The sequence below is a fragment of the Mya arenaria genome, chromosome 10 (assembly GCF_026914265.1).
Source record: "Mya arenaria isolate MELC-2E11 chromosome 10, ASM2691426v1".
NCBI lineage: Eukaryota > Metazoa > Mollusca > Bivalvia > Myida > Myidae > Mya > Mya arenaria.
The window spans coordinates 32661851-32681006 of NC_069131.1; the positions used below are offsets into that span (position 1 = coordinate 32661851).

The following is a 19156-nucleotide window of genomic DNA, read 5'->3' on the forward strand; positions in this document are numbered from 1 at the left end:
TTTTTGTATAAACTCGTAGATCTAGTACAATCTTAAATATGCATATGGTTAATTATGTTTACAGTAATATCAACATAACATACCTAATGCAGTATGCATACATTGGTAACATTGAAATATTGATGCGGTTGTCATGAATACTTTTAAAACACATAAAACACAAACCTGCTTTCCCACTTTCTTCTGAACTCATACTTTTCTAAATCGGTTCCTTGGTCATCAGCGTATGATTCGTCACCAATATTCAATGAACGATTCGAGAAGTCCTGGCATATGTAAGAGCTATTTTTTAGTATTTAATTCCTTATCATAGCAAATGTGATAAAAATCGTTGACATATTATGTTTAATTTAAATGATAATAGACATGACTGAATCGTGCTTGTTGTAAAAATAAGTTACCCTACAAAACATTGTGTGTTGCATTTAATATCACCACAATAATCATTAATGTATATTAAAGTATTAACTATACCTTTGACATCTGGATGAGAAACCTTAACACAAATTGTCCGAATCCAGGTAGATCTTTGGCCGCAGCTTCACCGACAAATATATTATTCTCAAACCCAATTAGTTGTGTGTTAAGGAACCATACAAAGTGATGAAGTTCTGCCCAAGATGGGTTTGGAATTCCACAATGTCTATACAAAGAGAACAATCTCAGTTAAAATATTAAAACAGCGACAAATATGAATCAATGTATGATTGTCGTGAATATTTTAATACATTATTGTTTCAAGGTTCAATATTCAATTTTCATCACCTTAAAATAATCTCAAGACATTCAGCCTGGTTTCCTTTTGGGGTTGAGGGTTCAAACTTCTTGAAGTTCAATTTACTATCTAATCGTTTGAGATAGTGATATGGCCTTTGGAACACGTCACTGTTGAATTCTTGTTCATCAAAACGTTGAACTGCAAAAGATAAACCATTTTTTTCATAAGACTTTGGAAATTAACATTTAACGTTGGCTAGTGTATATAAATTGTCATATATTAATACGGACACAATTAAACCAAAGAATACATTATTAACTAATTGTATGTATTATAATTGCTCATTATATGTTCAAACAAACTACTTTACTTCACAGCGCAGAGTAACGTCGTAGTTCACATTCACACACTATTAGCTTTCGCAGATGCTTCCAATGCAAAACAATGATTAAAAATCGGAGTATGTTATTTATACGCAAATTACAGTGTTCATTTTATAAGGTATTTATGAGTTCTCATATATATACATATATATATATATATATATATATATATATTGATTCTGATTGTGTTAGATGAAACTTATTTAGTTTACAACGATTGTGAAACAAGCACCCGGAGGAAGCCCACGTGTCTGGCTTGGTGACCACAAACCAAACTCACATGCATTCAGGCCGGAAATCTTTTTCAGGACGCCTAGGTGGAAAGCGTGTGTGTTAACCAATGCGCTTACTAGCCAAGCTGAAGTGTTTTAAATATGCAATAAGTGGATGATGCATATTGTTTTACCGCTTATCGACCTATCGTCATTTAAATGGTGTATGACGTTGGCGTCATTACCGATATATGAATAGTTTTATCTACTAATAATGCGTAACACCGAACGTTTAGTTATAAACGCTTAAAAAATAACGTGATTTAGTGATTCTTCATAAGTCATTGATATAAGTAAATAGCATACTATAGATACATTAATGCCAAATTATTTATGAATTATGTTAACCCACTGTATAATATACTAATACCTATGCTACTATATAGAGTAACAAAATGGTTTTTGCGCTCTATGCGATTTCGGCCGGTGCAAGCTCGACATAATTGAGCAATTCCACGCGATCAAGACAGAACCGTAAGTAAATAATCGCCTCTTTATTTATTGTGTGTTATTTATATTAAGCAGTTCACTCGGAAAGGGATTTGATTTTTTAGCACAAGAGATGAGTGAAATGTACTATCGACGTCAGAATCGAAATAACATTCAAAGGAAACAACCATGGTAGAAAGCAAACTATTTCTATACTGTGTTGTTTTATGTCATATTTGGAAAAATGGAGTGACGGGGCCCAATTAATTACAGATGATGTTTTCTTCCAGAATACTTTACTCTTACCTGCAAACGACGTCTTCGATTACAAAAAAGTGCCCACGGTAATATTTTCCGATTAAAAAAAGTTATATTTTAAAAATAAGATAAACATAAATTGAGTTTCAACCATTAAATCGACGGGTTTGAAATACATATTGGATTATTCGGACATTGAACACGACAAGTTAAAAACATATTTAAGGAGTAATTGTAATGAAATATTATTTTTTGAAAAAAATCTTAATGACACAGCTTAATTGCACACCTTTTAGTTCTGGAAATAACTCCCAGATCCCACGAACAGGTAACTTACCTTTTCTGTACATTTTCATTAAACATTATAAATAAAATAAGACAACATGAATGAAAGTTTATGTTTGGTTGTTTCTCGCCATTAGGCGACACTTGCCTACATCTTTCAGGCCATTATGGACATCTTTGGGCGAGCAGGAACCAATTGTTAACCTCATAATGATCCAACTGATTAGTAATTGAACTCTACTTAAAGGCAGTTTGTTGTCAGTTGCGTTTAACAATACAACACAATTAGTAAAGGCTACGACAAAAAGGAATGTAAAGCAAAAGTTATACCGTTTTTCCCATCTATTTCATTCTTGATGAGACACTCTTGTGGGGATGAGCATGTAACTTGAGGCAAAATGCGAAACATCATATCAGCCTTTGGTAAATCATCGTCCTTGATAAAGATATAAAGGAATTAATTTAACTTATTTTTTAAAGTTTTAAAGTCAACTTGAACTAATGCTATTAAAACAAACAGACAGACAGTTTATAAGACACTCAAGCGGAGACACAGCAGCGCCAGAAGACAATAATTACAGGTTAATTGACAAATTATGAAGTATTGCTAATTCTTAGACGCAGATCCGTTAACGAACGGTACGTAAATTAATTTTAAATAAGGCATTTACTCCAAAATAAGATTTACCACAATTAATAATATTGTTTAAATATTCCAAAAAGGATGAATAAATGTCGAACACAATGGTCCTTATGAAGGATATCGAGTTTAATTTGAATGAAATGAGCATAAAACGCGTTGTTTCTACCTTATGAAGCTATAGTAGACCACAGTAAATCTTTTAGCATTCACCAATCTTTTAATATGTTTGCGCGTCTGCTATTAAATACACGGTTACAAACTTGTTATCATTAATGAATACTTTCCATCAATGCATTATTTAGTAAGTAGTTAAAGGTTTATTAGTCAAAATTGATGTTTGTTATACATGTGTATGTCCTGATTTTAAATAAGAGTGTCACTTTAAAAGGAAACGATTAATTTTGTGAGAATGAAATCATCAATTCCCCCAACAAGTATGTCTGATGGAGGAGTTGTCGGCAACCATATAAAAGTTTATTTTTTAAGAATAGATATCATTTATAATAATGCAATTAATATACTACAACAATGCATGTGGCAACACATATTGCGAACGCCAACTCAGTTTACTTTATAATTAGTTTAAACTGACATTTCCTGAAGTTGACATCCTAGGCATGTGTTCGATTAGGTATATATCGGACGTTGAACGTTTCCACACCAGTCCCGACTCATCCTTCAATGAGTTGAGGACAAGAAGATTGAACAGTAGATAGTCGATTCCTTCTTGTACCTGTAAAATGTTATATTTGTTTTAAGAGAAACAAAGGTTAAACGATAATTTGCTACACAATTGGAATAGCCGATTCGACATGTCTGGTACTTCATTTAGCGTGTCGGTGTCAAAACTGCAAAATCTTCACATAAATTAAGAAGTGAAACTGTCGATGTAATAGTCCGCAATCAAATCTCTAAAATGTTCGTATATGTACTGTTTGAACATGCCTAGAAGTTTCATACCACTTTCTTCTAAAATGCATATTGTATAATTAACTAACAGAGAGAGAGAGAGAGAGAGAGAGAGAGAGAGAGAGAGAGAGAGAGAGAGAGAGAGAGTGACCTAGGTATTATCGACAACATCCCAGTATGCGTGAATTTGTTTTTCAATGCAGTAAATGAAACTTTTATAAAAAAAAGTCGTACAGTGCTTATAAACTGGGCTTAAAATTAGAAATATTACATTATATCCAACGTAATTATAGACATTTGATCTTTAACTTGATGTGTTTAATCTGTTTGTTAGCAAGCGCTTGTATGACTGTGATGTGAATAATTATGTATATATACATCATGTGGATTTATGACGAATTGTATGTAAAGAAATAAGTTTTTAAACGTTTAATATATTTTATCTCAGTAATCAAGTCAGGTAAATGTATACAAGGATTTCCTTGAATCATATTAAATGGACATTTATTTTCGAAAACTAATAAAATGAAATAAGCAATTAATATATAATTCAAATATGTTAATATTTATATGGTATATGTTGTGTATGAAATTGCGTTTATGTATATATGAACATGTGCACATGTTTTGTACTTGTCACCATTTTGAATGAAATTCGGCCACACGGGTCTGTGATCTTTTTGTAAATAAATATTCTGTTTTCTTCTTTAACTTAAGATTGAAGAAACTGTAATAAAATAAATCAAACGGATTGAAATGGTTTCACAGTAATATTGCATGTACATACCTCGTGTGATATATCGATATGAAACAATCGGGCTGTTTTAACCTCTGGTTCGGTTGCATGTTTAAGTAGACTCTGAGTTACATATTCCACCTGCACAGACCTTTCCTGAAGCGGTACTGTAACTCTCTCAAACACAATAAGACCTTGCTTTTCAATGTGCGAATACAATGCTTCTTCAACTCTTTTCGCAAACAAACTCTTCCCAACACCTGCCCTTTCTGACAAAACAACTCTGGTATTTGACCTATTGAATAAATACATACTAATGACGTGGTGTTATTTCGAAGTATTACTGATGTGGAAATATGCTCACAGTTTGCCTATTATTGCATATCGCTGCCAATGCAGTTATTACAATCCCTTACATTGCTTTATTTATAAAGCATTTGTAAGTGTGAATCTCGTTTAGTACCTGTTATGACCTTCCGCCACTTAATCACGATTTGTTTTCCGTGCTTGCCCATTTTAATTATATTCTATAATGTTTTATACATCAGCGGATGTGTGTTGGCCTTTTTTCATTAGAACACTAAAATTGCTTACTTTTCCAAATCCACATCTGAAGCCAGCGTCTGATCCGATCCGTTTTTAGCCGTGAATTTTGACAATAGATACTGTGACAGTTCCTCTGTCTCAAAAGGTATGGCAGGTCGCATGTATTTTTGCAGAGAAGACACTAAAGGGGACCTATTTTCGTTTTCGCGACAGCAGATTATAAACAGCTTGTACTTGTTCTCTACAATGACAACACATTTTATTAACTGATCAAATTCCCATATCGATATACTTTAATATTGAGAAGTGTGTACATCATCCTTTTGAACCGATCATTTTCTTCTTATTTTTACATAAAATATATTAATTACATACCTTTTTGATAATACTTTTCTTGGATGCATTCCTCAATGAAGTGACCAGCAGCTTCACTAACATCAAAATCGAGTAGGTCTGCGTTTACAAGACAGTGCAATTTCCCCCTTTCCCCAAACATCGATCTTCTTATGAAGATTTCAACCTGAATTACAAAGCCAATATTTCTGTACAAAATAACAGAAAATATGTTGGGTCATGTGATTGTTTTTCTGTTTTCTTTGTAAAAGAGGATCAAACCTTTGCTTTCAATTTAAAAAATATGGCTGCCATGGGAACGTGACAATGCCCCCGAATGAGCTCGTTTAATGGATATACATTAGTTTTTAACTAGTATGTACAGGTGACCTTAAGTATCTAACATATGTTTATGACATCCTTTTCCACATTCCAATGGAGTATATTGGACAGACAAATTGGAAAGAGAAAACACGAATATCATACGTCACTACAAAAGTGAGTTGATATCAATTCAAAATTACAATGACAAATACAGGGCATTCCTATTAGTCGAAACAAATAAAAAATATTCCATGTTTAGGGGCAAATTGCAAGGGCCCAAACGATAATGAGCTTAGACACAAACATATTACCATCACGTACACAAATACAACCGACCAAAACAACCTTACAGCGCGTACACAATACAAAACACGGTCTGTGAAACAATAGTTCACTAGAGCTCGAGTCTACTGGAGGCTTAAACTAGTTAGTATGGCCACAACCTTACAATTGTCTTCTATACACCTAAATGAGATGGTTGGGCATTATTCAACAAGTCTCTGGTTTTCAAAGGGAACAGAGCTCTCATGAAAACTGAACTGCGGTATGTGTTTGATTGAGATACAATATCAGGTTTTAAAACTTTGTTTAAAGCTGCACTCTCACATTGAACGTTTTAACAACTTTTTTTCAGTGGAAACATGATTACTCAATGTGTAATGAGTGGAACGAGCCAATTTTTGGGAAAACCTATGGAAACTAGATATGCAAGACTGCTGACAAAAATTTAAGTCGCATGTTTTTTTATTTAAGTTTAAAAATGATGTTTTATGCATATTTTTTAAGCCGTTAGTAACGGTTTAAGCCATAAAACATTAATTTTCGAACGGAAATATAAAAATCTACGATCTGATTTTATGTCAATAATCTTATATCATTGGTTTGCAGATATTAACGCAAATAGTTGCACTTTCCAAGACCAAAAAAAGTTATAAAAAATAGTATATCTGTGAGAGTGCAGCTTTAACACCAAATAGCTTAGCTATAGAAATTTCGGTTCAAGACAAGAAGAGGTTTCCCTTTGTATCTTTATGTAACACATTTTTAACACATGGCGGACCCATGTTGAACTGATGGGTTTAATTTGAACAATCATAGTAGAGGACCATAAGACAATGCTACACACAACATATCAAAGCTTGATGTTTGTTCTCAAAACTGTACACATGATTCAAATGTCATAGCTGTAGCTTAAAAAATAAGACGGGGTCACCAGTCTATGTCAATATCGATATTGTTTGTAAAATTTTAAAAAATGGTCCAAATTTAAATAAAGTTATTTCAAAAATAAGAACGTATGTCAAAATGAAATAAACAAGTTCACCCAAAGACAAAATTGTGCTTGTTTTAAAAACTGCTTACATGGTCCTAATTAAATTGCTCTAAGTTAAAAAATAAGAAAGTAAGTCAAAATGTCACCTGTCAATATAAATATTGATATTTATTTGAAACTGCACATACGATTCAAATTTCAATGCAGTGGCTTTAAATATAAGAAAGTAGGTCAAAATATCACAGTTAAGGTCATCCAAGCACAACATTGTTATTTGTTTTTAAAACTGTACGTACGGTCCAAATGTTGTCGCAGTAGCTTAAAAAATAAGTAAATATGTCAAAAGGTCACAGTCGATTCATTCGATGCCAAGACTGATACTTGTTTGCAAAACTGTACACATGTTCAAAATTTATTGCTGTAGATTTAAAAATAAGACAGAAGGTCAAAATGTTATCTGTCAATGTCAATATTAATATTTTGTTTTCGAAACTGTAAATATGGTCCAAATTTTAATGCAGAAGCTTCAAAAATAAGAAATAATGTCATAAACCATTCATGCTTAAGAATCATATTTGTTTTCAAATTGTATTCTTGTTCCAAGTTTCATTGCTGAAGCTACTAAAATGTTAAGGAAGTCAAAAGGTCATAATCAATGTCGACAACATATATTGATACTTTATTGCAAAACTGTACAAATCGGTCAAATTTTATTGCTGTAGGTTTCAAAAGTAAGGGAACCAGAGGAAAAAGCAATTGTTTTCAAAAATGTACATATGGTCCAGATTATATTGTTGTAGCTTCAAAAATAAGGGCAATAAATCTGCCTTTTTTAAACTGAACTCAAGTTTTAAAATATATCTTTAGGTCCCTGTACACGAGTGATCTTAAATTATTGAAAGGGAACAGATTATCTGTTCAAGGTAACCACGATCTTGCCCTTGAGCCACCTACCTTTAAATCGTTTAAGTTCAAATGCTGGTCGTGCTCAACCTGCAAGTCAAGGTTATGGTCCCTGGAGCAGATTAATATTCAGATCGAGAACGGATTTTCAGTTCAAAGTCACGATACCCTTGACCTTTGACACACAAACTCAATATCCATAAGGTTAATCTACTGGCAATGACCAATCTGCCAATGAATCTGAGGTCCCTGGGTCTCAGGATTCTTCAGCCTTTTATCGTTAAACGGATTATTAGCTCAACGTCACCACGACCTTGATCTTTGACCTGCTGCGCTAACTATTAGGAGGTTTCATCTACCTGTCCATTACTTTTAATTTTTTATTTCGGTATAAATAGGATTTTCACGATTCTTCATATCATATATTTTATTCAACTAGTTAAGAAAATATGTAAGCAAGCCAGCTTTTGGCGACCTTTGTAACATACCTGCTTGATTAAACCGGAAACGAAGTATAGGACATAACCATCTGCGTCAGACACGATCTATAGCTTAGCCAGCTGCATTCATTTTATTATAAAAGCGAATAATGTTGTTATTAATCCCGCACTACATTTTTGTTTTTCTATATAACAAACAATACCTCTTCACTGTGTGTCTTGGGTGTACATAGCAATACTTCGTCAGAAGATGGCAGTGGTTGTTCTTTACTCTGCATGTACATCGACAACGCTGTAGTTATGGTTTCATCTAGAATAACATATAACTAATCACTTTATCGGTATTAGTAGTTTAATACTAAAAACGAAGTCTATATTTTAGTTAGATATCATTCAATAATTAGAGAGTTATCCATGCTGGTAGAATCAGTTGATCTACACGGCTCAATCCCCAGGGTAGCGTCATCCTTCTCTAAGCATGTGGTATATGATTTTCGACGTAGCATAAGATTATATGACTTCCAAAAAAATAACAGTTTTACTATTCGCAAGAGTCTTGCAATTCGAGGAAGAAAATGAAACGGTTGTCGTTGCACAGTTTAGATATAACGCGAGTTTTGGTAGAGAACATGAACTGCAAAAATGCATATTTGATTAATCCCCAGACTAGCTGCATGTATTATTGGGTTAATGGCATACATTGTATATTACGTACCAGATTTACAGAGGATCACATTAGGTTCGTTGTCAATACTGTTTGAAGGCAGCTCCCTCTTTACATTGAGTTCGTCTGAAACCACGCAACATCAAAATACAGTATAAAGATTAAACAGTTAATTTATATACATTGAAACCTATTATAAATTAAACAATTTACACTATTTCTGAACTAGCTCATTTCCCAATTTCAGTTTGATACATAACCAGCACATGTACAATAATTAAACGTGTCAGTTAAACGTTCTCTTTTATCATGTAACATGTGCATAAATGCTTTCCTTTCCCCGTACTCAGTGAAGGTATTTTAACTTTGTTCCAGGAATGGAAAAGTTTCAATTGTAAACAACATTTTGTCTTGAAAGTTGTTAATTTTAATATGTATGTCCAAAGTTTGCATATGATAATTACTGTTCAAATGTGGAAAGAGTATTTGTTTAAATATAAACATGCAATAAACTAAACAAATTGTAATAACAATAACATATCGCGAGTATAAAATTTCAATCGGGTGAGTATTTAGCGCACTCTGTTTGCCAGTATGTATGGTTTTCAGATGAATTATATTCAAATTTCTTAGACAACATTAAAAAACGAATAAAAATGTCGATGAATGTTATCACCCCATGTACATTCAACATTCCATAATCAGTGCATAAACCAAAAAGAATATTTATTCAAACGGTGTTTCTACCTTTATTATCTGACCTATTAACAGACAGTATCTCGTTGGTCAAGATAGCTATCGACGAAGAAACATATATCATATCCAATGGGGTTTTCTCATATTCCTTATCTGAATATAGAATGTCATTCCAATATTCAATTTTGTTTTCGGTTTGTTCTTGATTGTCTCTTCAGAATCATATATAGGTTTGCGAATAAAAACGGAACCAACCAATTAAAAGATTTTCCGGTTAGGTTCCAAGTTTTATCATCAGCATCTTGTTTCTGAACGGGAACCAATCTATTGACAGTTCAGTTATGTGTTCACAATTGTGTTTATCTTATTAACGATTAAAAAGAAAACGATAGTTATTTCTGACTAATATAGTTTAACTTTTTTTGTCGACTTAATGAAATCGTTTAATTTTATAGATAATTTAAAGTTAATTATATATGCCAATGGGATAAAACAAGAGGCTGTAAAAGTTTACACCATAAAAGTAATTTTTCATATAATTGAACATTTGTTAAATAGTGAGCCATTGAATCTATCTGATATTTACTGGATGAAAGTCAAAATGACATAGACTGCGCCAATATGTCAATATGTTTTTTATGATATCGCTCGTTACTGAATAATTGTATTATATCTATGATAAAGAATAAAATCCACACACGGTGTTATCAAATTGTGAACGTCATTGTCGGTCATTAAAACATACTTATCGGCAAAAAACAGACGGAAGGATATTCATTCGCCTGTGATTTTAGTAAGAAGTCATTTAAATATCTATAAAGACTTCATCATAGTTTCAATTCAAACGGATCTGCCATTTTTTGAATTTTGGATGTTTCTGCATTCAAAGAATCTCCCTACCAGAATGTATTGGTCTATCTTTACGACAACACTTACTTCGTGCATCTAAATGTTTCAGGATGATCCCTAGGTGCTCAAGGTTAAGGTAATCGCTGGTCCCTGTTGAATCAGTTATCGAGGTAAGGAAAGATCCCCATAGGTCCTGTAATCCTTCAATCAAAGCACGTACACCAGATTTACTGAAAAAAATCAATTTCAACCGATAGTGTTTAAGCTATTTTTTTTTCAAAAATGAATTGACCACAAAATTGACCTTCTCTATATTTACCACAATGCATACCATATCCTTATTTCCTTTTTTCTCTATTTGTAGCACTCTTGATATTACCATTGAAATGAAGTATTTTTCCTAGCGTTGCTCCTTACATTACCGTTTATGAAATGGATGATTCTAAATGCGACATTTATATGTGAATGTTATCCTGAAGTTCTTAATCGTTCGTTTGTATTGATTTTATACAGTCATTTTCATACTTATGCCCATAATTAAAAAAAACATTTGAAGATTTTGCCAAGTTTGTCTGTTCCTAACATAAATAAACTTACATTAAGTAATAAAAAAGGATCTTGCGGAAAGACTTAGCCGTTGAAAATACTACTTTGAAAAGAAGAGGTTTCACTTAAAATACAAAAACTACAAGAGTTAATAACTATATCTTTGTATAAATCAAACATCACTTAGATAATATCAAATATTAAAAAGCTGTTTCTGCTGTCTTTATGTCGTGATGAATTAAAATCACCTAGAAGAATCATAGTCTTTTATCTTTTCATTCCAAATGGATGACAACGTTTGTCCTTCTGAGCACCATTTTGAAAATGTTATCTCTTCAGCAGCTGGTGTTATCTCCGCTTCCTCGTTCTGGTTCTCCATGCACCAGTAGATCCCTGAAATATATAAAGGTTCGCTCTGACATGAGTCATGTTGGTTTATTTAAGGATGCATAATTGATGTCATGGTATGAAGGCAGTTGGGCTAGTTAAAAAGTGCGTTTATATCCGTGATCATGACTTCAGGCATGCAATTCATTACTAATATTTACACCAATAGTTCAATATTTATTTCAAGAAATGTTAAATACTTCACTTCATTTAAGAAACCTTAAATTATTATTTTCCACCCATTCTGTAAATAAAAAGACCCGACCGTAACCGGAAACAGTTTATCATATTAAGTCACAATAACGCGGGAAATAATTAGTTATATCATAGTTGATACGATTATTCACTTTCAAACGTAAGCTTGAAACGCTTATGACAACAATACATTTAAAATATCAAAAATGAACACTTTGTAACATGTTGATTAAAGTTTTCCGTTGACTGCTTACGCAACAAAAACAATTATAAGATAAACAAATTGCATTTAATATGTACGTGTATATTAATACGCGATCATTCGCAATCCGAACATATCCGAAGATGTTACGTTCATCCAAAACATTCGCAAATGCCGAAAGGTAGTTAATTAAGGAATGGAAGTTGATGTGTTGATAGTTGTACCTTTGCTCAATAATATTAATTACCAATCGCTTCCACGTAATGGTAATGCAATTAAGCAAACCAAAAGGCTATTTATTTCACCTCTTTTAAAAACAGCGCGGTTAAAAAATAGCTTTTAATTCAACATCATTTTTTATGTACGTTATTCTGTGTTCGAAAATATCAATTAATTTGAAACAAAAAATACCGTCATCAAGTGAACATGCAGTTATATCTTTCTGTTCGTCTACATATCGCCTCACAATGTCTTCACTTAATCCAGCCTTATCCACAAGATTCTTTACAAATTCCTCTCTTCTTTGCAAATCTAATTCATCTTCTTCTGTTGTTTCACCTGTCTTCCCTAGGTTACGCTCTTTCACTTTTTCCATTGTTTGTATATCTTGCTTTGCTAGATCCATGGCTTTCACAATATCAGCTAAATTAATGGGGAAAATGTCAAGTATAGAAAGAGCATTTGACTTCAATCAAATGTCCTTTATCAAAATAAACAAAACTATATTTTAATTATGCCAAAGGTAATTACAATGGCAAGTTCTCCGTTCTCTATTGTATAGCTGTTTAAGATAAATCTAATGTTATATATTTTTTTTGTCTTATTTCTGCCACATATTCACGATTCCTTTGCGTCTTAAGTATTAAGTTAAGTTAACCACAATTACAAATCGTAATTTAAAAATAAAAATAAAAAACATGCATAGGGAACATAATTAACATACCTAGACAACTGTTTGACTTAACAGTGGAAAGCAAATGATATATTGCTGACATCGGCTTATCCGTTGACGAAATTTGTATCAGCTCTTTTTGAAGAATCACCAACTGGTCAATTGTGAAAAAGTTCAAATGAAAATACTTCTTTCGGGTTTCTTTGATGTATTTATGCCATTGCTCAAGGCAATTCTCCATAAACTCCGCCACTGCAGGTACCATTTTGTCCAAATTGTCTTCGTCGTTTTGACGTCCCTAAAATTCAATGGTAAACAATGTGTCAATTTATTCCATTTTATGCTTATAATTTAGTGTATGACATTATCCCTTCTTAAATGATTATCTTTGTGTGAATCCAGCGATCCGTAGCAGAAAATCACTTAATCATATATTAATCAATGATTTGATGTAATCCATTAATGCAATACAATGAAACTAGTTGGTGTTTAACATCATAAATTCATTGACATAAAATATACCACACATGAAAGTAAACTACCTTTAGCATAGAAAGGTCATTTTGTCGTCCGAAACGCAATGTCAAACAGACTTTTTTTAATTTGTTACAACGAAATGTTGCCTGCAAGTCGTTGTAAAGAACACATCCGGCAGAGCACAATTTGATGAACACGTTTCCAAGACGTACAAGGCTGTTCAGAATCTATAAAACAATATTTTAATCGCAAGACGTTTAGTACTATATTTTCGTTTACATGAGGAGAGTAATATTATTGTATTTCTGTTAATGAAATAGACTTATGTTGTTCACCAACATACATTGGTCAGGAACAGAATTTTAAAAATGAGTACAATTTAAACAACAGTATCGCTGAAGGCGATAGATGCTCCAAACCGCCACTTTTCTATAAAAACGCAGAAACGGTAAAAGAATGTGCTGGTAGAATTTGTACGGTTGTACCGTAATTATTCAGGGGTTAAAAAGACATGCAAAGATATGGGCAGGTTTGAGAATTAAATTTATTAAGTAAATTTCAAGTAATGTGATTAACACAGCAATGGAAATTTAACAAATATCAAAAGAACAGGAAAGTTGCATGATAGCGTGAACTACCAAAAGCCTTACGTCTACAAATTTGTCAACATCAATGTTTCCTGCTTCCGTTTTCCCCATTACGAGCATAAGTCTGCTTTGGAGGTCTTTAACATCAGAATACGAATAGTCCTTTACTCTGCTCCCTTCCTTCACATCTTTGTCCACGACTCTCAGATTAAGGACGCTTTCGACTGTAATCTGCCAAATAAATACAAAACAATTGTATGCTGTAATTTTCACCAACGGATGCATTACCGAGCACTGAGATTCATGTATGTATACGTCAGAGATATTTTAATTCGGACTTGCGTTCCTGTCTGTATGATGATATAAATTAATGAGTACACGATTTATCAAGGTGCTACATGCAGGCATATATATATATATATATATATATCATATCAAATATGGAAATAGCTATACCAGATATATATTCACCATACCTGACTTATACCGATGCATTTACATGCATGTTAATGCTACATATTGTTTTTGTTTTTAAATTTAACTTCTAAAAAGAATACTGTTTCACTTGAATTATCTTATAATGTTAATGAATATCAGCATACAACATTTCTCGGTTGAAAAACAACAGTGGTCAGCAGAATCAGTTCAGTTAGTCCGTACAACAAATTCATGAATCTAAATCGGTTGATTCGCGTACATCCGATTATTTCGTCACTATTTGCTTATTATAAAACATCCATCTATCCTGAATATCAAAGATGCAAATGCTTTATAAATTACGAATATGGCTCCTTGTCACTGTAATTGTTAATTCTAGATGTTCAATATAATGCTTATATCGCTTGAGATATTGACTTGAGTAAAGAATTCCATTATTGTTACGCTATTGTTCTTTTGTTCAAAGTCGCAAAGCTGACATATATGTATCTGAAATACCTGATGAAAAAGTCCATGTAGTGCGCCGCCTTCCAAAAAGTATGTGCCATACTTGTTAATAGCTTCGGCTTGCATAAGCGACGTCGTTTCTACAGCTCCATGAGTTTTGTGAATCTCTTCAAGCCAGTGTTGTTGGCGGGATGTATCCCGCTAAACGGTAAACCATTTATAATACAAACAATTACATGGTATGTATGTACATATGTGTATTACCTGTAGTTTGTAGACACTACATAGTGCAGCTATACTTGTACAACGTTGCTGTAAAACAGTAAAACAATTTAAGTTGACCGAGGTGATATAATAGTTAAAATAAACAGTTACCAATTGCTTCGGCATCTTTGGATTCTTAGCAATGTTCTTCCAAACATCTTCACACTTTTCTAAAAGTTCCGTGTAGCCAAAATTGTCTTGCAATTGAAACAACAATGGAGCATACCCAGTGGCAGAAGAATGCAAACATTGAACCTTTGTTATGTTTATTGGCTCCTCACCGGCCGACATCATTGCTAGATCGACAAAGACATTTAAGTCTTTTCCACCTATTTTTTTTTAAAAAGTCATAAGTAACTGACATATACGTATTTTAATCTCGTAATTGTTGTTAAGCAATAAGGTTTTGTTAACACGAATTCTCAAAAAAATATGGAGGTTAATGCGAGACTAACTAACAACGGGGTTTGAAGGCATACGTATAATCAAAGCATCAAAGCTGACCGTCGTTTTTATGTGTGTATGGATTATTTTCATGCTGTCTAGAACAATATATGTTTTATTAAACATTATGCCACAGAGCGCCGCTTTGTCAGAAACATGTGGAAATTTTAAAAAAGGCGTTACAAGAAGAGATACTCTTTTATAACAATGAAGGCAACCATTTCGACCTTATTGTTATAAGACTGTTAACATGACTCTGTCCTTTTAACTACTGACCACCCCCTCCTACAAGAAAAGCTGTAATTTAATTGTCAAGGACCAACCGCATCGTCCTAGTTCAACATATCCTTATGATTGCATTGACAAAATTAATTCGACTGTGAGCTTGATCAATTTACTGCTCCAGGACAACAAACCAATGTTGTTTCATGGTCCTACATTTTACCATTCTTAAGTGGATTGCACAGACAAAATGTTCATGGACTGTGTCCGTTATCGTAACATTTTCCCTTATTACCGCGTTTACGAAGCGAGTCTACTATTTATCAAGGGCAACCTACCACTAACATTTCATAGTCCTAGGTCAAATCTTTCTCATATCATTGCTCAGACACGGTTAAGTGTATAACACAATAGAGTCGTCTACTGTTTAAAGGAAACTTATCGTGTGCATGTCATGGTCTTATGACAATTCGTTTTCTACTGGACAATATCAAAATAATGTGTTCGACCTTGTCATTTGACCTACTGACCAAAAACTTTAAAGTGGTCATTTACTGGTCCAGGACAATCTACCACTGAATCGTGTAGACCACAAGTACAACCGTTCTAGAGTTATATGCGGACAAGACATGGTCTACCGATTGACAGACAGACCATCCGATAGACAAACATTTACAAGCAAAAATAGTATTGGTCACAGGTCAAAATGGTTTGGGGTTATTATGCGGACAAGACATGGTCTTCCGACTGGCAGACAGACACATCGATAGGAGTCCGACATTTGCCAACCTTTATGCATATTTGTTTGCAAAAGGGGCCATAAAAAACATAGTTTTTACTTTTTACCTTCTCCCATAGTTGAGCGAATCCATTGCACAGCTGTGTTGCATTCAATAAATGTCTGCAAGCATTCTGTTTTAGTATCATCAAATGACTCAAGAAACTTTAGCTTGTCTGGTTTTCGCCAATTTTTCATTTGCAACTTTGAGTAATTCTAAAAGAGAATATAGTATTATTAGACAGTTTTAAACTCAACCAGCGAAGTGCATTATTTATGTAATCGAGTGTACATTAATTGGAATAATCCACAACAGATGCTTATTTGTGTTCATGAGGTGAAACGAATTGCTGAAAAAAATATAACTTTTTTTGTTTAAGGTACAGTTTTAATGATACTGACTTGAATTCAGTCAATAATGAGAAAAGAAACAAACGTAACATAACACATCTTATGTTCTGCTCTGTGTGCACTATCGATATTATACAGTGATGGACATTTTAATTGTTGGTAAAAAGGTGATATCGATAAGAGGAAGACAAAGGCGAAGCAATTGGTGAATATGACATAATACTATATTACAAACAAGTATATAATTAATTAAGTAAATGTTTCAATTCATGTGACAAAACTTTTTTTATCTTCAAAGCATGTAATAGTCGGTATCATACAACTTATTCCTCTTGACGTCGTGGTTGCAACAATGCGACTTGCGGGGAGACCACCGATGTCGAATAATTAAAGGTTTTAATACAGCTACTAGGACACTTTAAAATGTTGAAATAAGTAAATGATATCTGTATTATTTCTTTTATTTATTATATACGCATTCAACTATATTGTATATATAATTCTCATTTTGTGGTGACGTATAGCATCATTAACATACCGGTGACAACGCGCAACTTTGTTGTAGTATAGAGTATTGTATGGCGGTGCTTTAAATCAAACTGTTTTGAAATTTATGATCATATATAAAAAATATTATTGAAAAAAAAACATTTAAACACAAGCCATACCTGTTTTTGAGTTAATGTACGTCACACTCTTGGTTTTGGTCAGTTTCTTTGTTCACATTAACAAATAAATTACAACTTATGTTGCACTTGATCTCTTGTATACATTTTATTAACCTTACAAAATGTGGTATTTAATGTACATTATTTTATCATAAACTATACTGACCCCAATAAGGTCTTCCAATGGTTTGAAATCTCCTTTAAGATGGTCATGTTGACTGATTTTAATGATGATTCGTGCAGCACTGCTGCATGTATCCATCTGAGTTTTTTCATCAAGTTCCTGAATTCTCTTGTCAACTATCTGCTTTGGAATGTTACACATTAAAAGTTCTTTCCTTATCAACTCTTTATTGTTTTTCAGTGGCCTGATGTATTCCTCAAAATCTGCAAATTCGACCTCCCCTGATTCGATTGCAGATTTCAGTTGAAAGTATCTGAAGCAATAGAAACAAAATTTATTAATTAGTGTCCATCAACCATGGGCATACCGCCATAAAGCATAATATATAATATGCTAAAAAGGAATGAACAAGTACCGGTATGGTACGATACGGTTTAAGTTTTTATAAACAATTTAGATCCAATACTGCAGGATGCATACTAAACAACAGTACCTATCGTAAACAGGTCTCCATATGCAATCCAAAATATCATTGGTAGATTTTATGCTGGCACACACTTCATCACATTTGGAATACCACAATGATTCAAATAGTTCTCTTTCAGAATGTTTTGCCATCTGGGGTAAAACATCTAGCAATCGCTGATCTGATGCGAAGTATGTAACGTTTGGGTCCAAAACCCTTTCGCTCTCTTCTGTAGACGGCCTACACACATCATCCAAGAAAAGCTCTTCACTGTACTGTTGAAGCATTTTGTATATGTCCTTAACAGTTTCTGAAAGAAACGCACACTTTTGCGTATTAAAACAGTTCATTTACTACGTTATAAAGTATATACATAATACGCGCTATTTCTATTGACATACTCATTACCAAATATTAAGTTAAATGTCAACAATGTACCTTCGACGCGTTTGCAATGGCGGTAAAAAATCGCCACTCTGTCTCGCTGAGCGTTGCATGCATTCAATTCCTGCATTCGTGTAACCAGTATGAACTCGACAGATGCACTATCTGTTTCGCAGACAAGCGAAATTACTTCAACAAGTGATTGTTGATTTTTGTGCATACTTCTCAGCGTCCTTATACGTACGTGTCCGTTCTTCAAGTTTTCCCACATTTCCTTCACTGTTGAAACTGACTCGGATAAGTGGTTTTTATTGTCCTCGCCGATCAAAAGGGCGCCAGCTCCTGAGTAAGCATTAAAAAAGTATTCTTTTTATAAAACTAAACGTTTTGCCATATGAAAATGATATGCAAGGTAATATGGTAGTTATGATATAGCGCGAAATAAATAACATAGCTAATATATATAGCTAAATCTAAATTCATTTTCAAGTTGGTAACCTGTCCTTTCAATAAAATGCAATAGAATAAATAATACGAGATAATGTCAAACTGTGCATTGAGAGGTAAAGTAACGATAAGATTCATATATTGAATTTTAGAAAAAAATATCATAATAAATAAAA

General features: G+C 33.2%; 1 protein-coding gene across 1 annotated transcript in view; it reads right to left on the reverse strand.

Moving 5' to 3' along the window:
• LOC128204601 (E3 ubiquitin-protein ligase rnf213-alpha-like) overlaps positions 1–19156 on the reverse strand; it is a 57042-nt gene that overhangs the window by 21438 nt on the left and 16448 nt on the right. The window contains exons 11-31 of the mRNA XM_052906005.1: positions 18756–18875; positions 18177–18459; positions 17726–17996; positions 16609–16756; positions 15208–15425; positions 14884–15033; positions 14011–14178; positions 12935–13181; positions 12403–12633; positions 11456–11600; positions 10749–10891; positions 9168–9242; positions 8656–8762; positions 5555–5699; positions 5228–5420; positions 4685–4928; positions 3650–3721; positions 2676–2781; positions 766–916; positions 475–643; positions 166–266 (exon numbers count right to left, since the gene is read on the reverse strand). Coding sequence (XP_052761965.1) covers positions 166–266; positions 475–643; positions 766–916; positions 2676–2781; positions 3650–3721; positions 4685–4928; positions 5228–5420; positions 5555–5699; positions 8656–8762; positions 9168–9242; positions 10749–10891; positions 11456–11600; positions 12403–12633; positions 12935–13181; positions 14011–14178; positions 14884–15033; positions 15208–15425; positions 16609–16756; positions 17726–17996; positions 18177–18459; positions 18756–18875 — 3487 coding nt within the window. The remainder of the gene's footprint in view (positions 1–165; positions 267–474; positions 644–765; positions 917–2675; positions 2782–3649; positions 3722–4684; positions 4929–5227; positions 5421–5554; positions 5700–8655; positions 8763–9167; positions 9243–10748; positions 10892–11455; positions 11601–12402; positions 12634–12934; positions 13182–14010; positions 14179–14883; positions 15034–15207; positions 15426–16608; positions 16757–17725; positions 17997–18176; positions 18460–18755; positions 18876–19156) is intronic.